General features: G+C 54.3%; 1 protein-coding gene across 1 annotated transcript; it reads left to right on the forward strand.

The window, feature by feature from the left end:
• Positions 1–209: 209 nt before the first annotated feature.
• LOC104509187 (C-C chemokine receptor type 9-like) lies at positions 210–1,468 on the forward strand. The gene is given in 3 exon segments (XM_010151043.1): positions 210–1,301; positions 1,303–1,443; positions 1,445–1,468. Coding segments are annotated over 3 exon segments (1,257 nt in total).
• Positions 1,469–1,644: the final 176 nt, after the last annotated feature.

A 1,644-nucleotide genomic window follows, 5' to 3' on the forward strand; every position in this document is an offset into this window, starting at 1 on the left:
AGTTTTTTGAATGATCCGGCAGAGAAAATGCTCCCACCACCTGCCATTTTAATAACTGAAGTTGGCTGGAGGCTATGAACTGCTCCTTTGTAAAGAGTTTGTTACTCAACGGGTCGTTTTTCTGTCTGTGCTCTGCCACCCCCTTCAAGAACTCTGAAACCTGCTGTGTTTTGCCGGCAGCCTTTGCACTTTCCCATCTAAAATGGAATATGTTGGGGATTTTCAACTGCTTCTGGTGGAGTGGGGCAAATTTATGCTTCACTGAGCCACCTCTCAACACAAATTTACCTGATGTCCCATTACAGGTCAGTCACCCTGGCAAGACCAGCCTGGATTACTACAGGAATGACAGCACAGTGCTGTCTCTGTATGGAAGCCCGGTGAATGCCACGGACTTAACGTGCGACAAAAGGCAGGTCAGGCAGTTCGCTCGAGCCTTCCTGCCGGTGTTTTTCTGGATCATCTTCTCAGTAGGCACGGTGGGAAATGCCTTGGTCATGCTTGTCTACTGCAAGCACCGCTTCAGGAGGAGCATGATGGACCGGTACCTGCTGCACTTGGCCATTGCAGACCTGCTCCTCCTCTTCGCCCTCCCGTTCTGGGCCAAAGCTGCCTCCGATGGCTGGATCTTCAAGAACTTCATGTGCAAAGTCGTCAACAGCATGTATAAGATCAACTTCTACGGCTGCACCTTGTTTCTAACCTGCATCAGCTTTGACAGGTACATCACTATTGTCCAGGTGACAAAAGCTAAAACTTCTAAGCGAAGGCGGCTCCTGCGCAGCAAACTCATGTGCTTGGCTGTTTGGCTGACGTCCATAAGCCTGTGCATCCCAGAAATCATCTACAGCCAGAGCGCACGTGTGGGTGACGTAACGGTTTGCAAACTTACGTACCCACCAAACGTCAGCGTGACCTTCAGAGTTACGGTCCTGGCCTTGAAAGTCACAATTGGGTTCTTCCTCCCGCTCCTTGTCATGGTTATTTGTTACACTCTTATCATCAACACCCTCCTGCAAGCCAGAAGATCCCAAAAGCAGAAGTCCCTGAAGATCATCACCATGATCATCACCGCTTTCCTCCTCTCTCAGTTCCCCTACAATGTTGTTTTGCTGATCAAAGCCATCAACAGCTACACCAGGCTGGCGTACAGCTGTCAGGCTGCTGACCGCCTGGACATCGGGCTGCAGGTCACCCAGAGCATTGCCTTCCTCCACAGCTGCCTCAACCCCTTCCTCTACGTCTTCGCTGGGGAGCGCTTCAGGACGGCGCTGGGCAGGACGATGCGGAGCGGCGTCGGCTGCTGCCGGCGCAGACCGAGAGCGGTGCTCCTCCACCTGCAGCAGCCAGGAGCACAGCTCAGACTGGTCCTTTGCCATGCTGGGCAGGCGGCGGGTGAGAAGCTCCCTGACCCTCGGCACCCACTTCACCTCCTCCGTTATGACCCCCCCCTTGCCAAGTCTTCTGAGCTAGACCCACCCCTCTCCCCTCCGGAGGCGCACCAATCTCTTTGGAAACTGTCTGTACACCCCAGAGACTGTCCCAGGGGAGCGGGGAGGACTGGCAGCTCCTTGCGCACCCTGTCCTCGTCGTGTGGGACCCAGGCATGGCTTGCTGGCTGAAAGGAAGGGAAACCTTTGGCAC

The sequence above is a fragment of the Eurypyga helias genome, unplaced genomic scaffold (genome assembly GCF_000690775.1).
Source record: "Eurypyga helias isolate BGI_N326 unplaced genomic scaffold, ASM69077v1 scaffold18714, whole genome shotgun sequence".
Lineage (NCBI taxonomy): Eukaryota > Metazoa > Chordata > Aves > Eurypygiformes > Eurypygidae > Eurypyga > Eurypyga helias.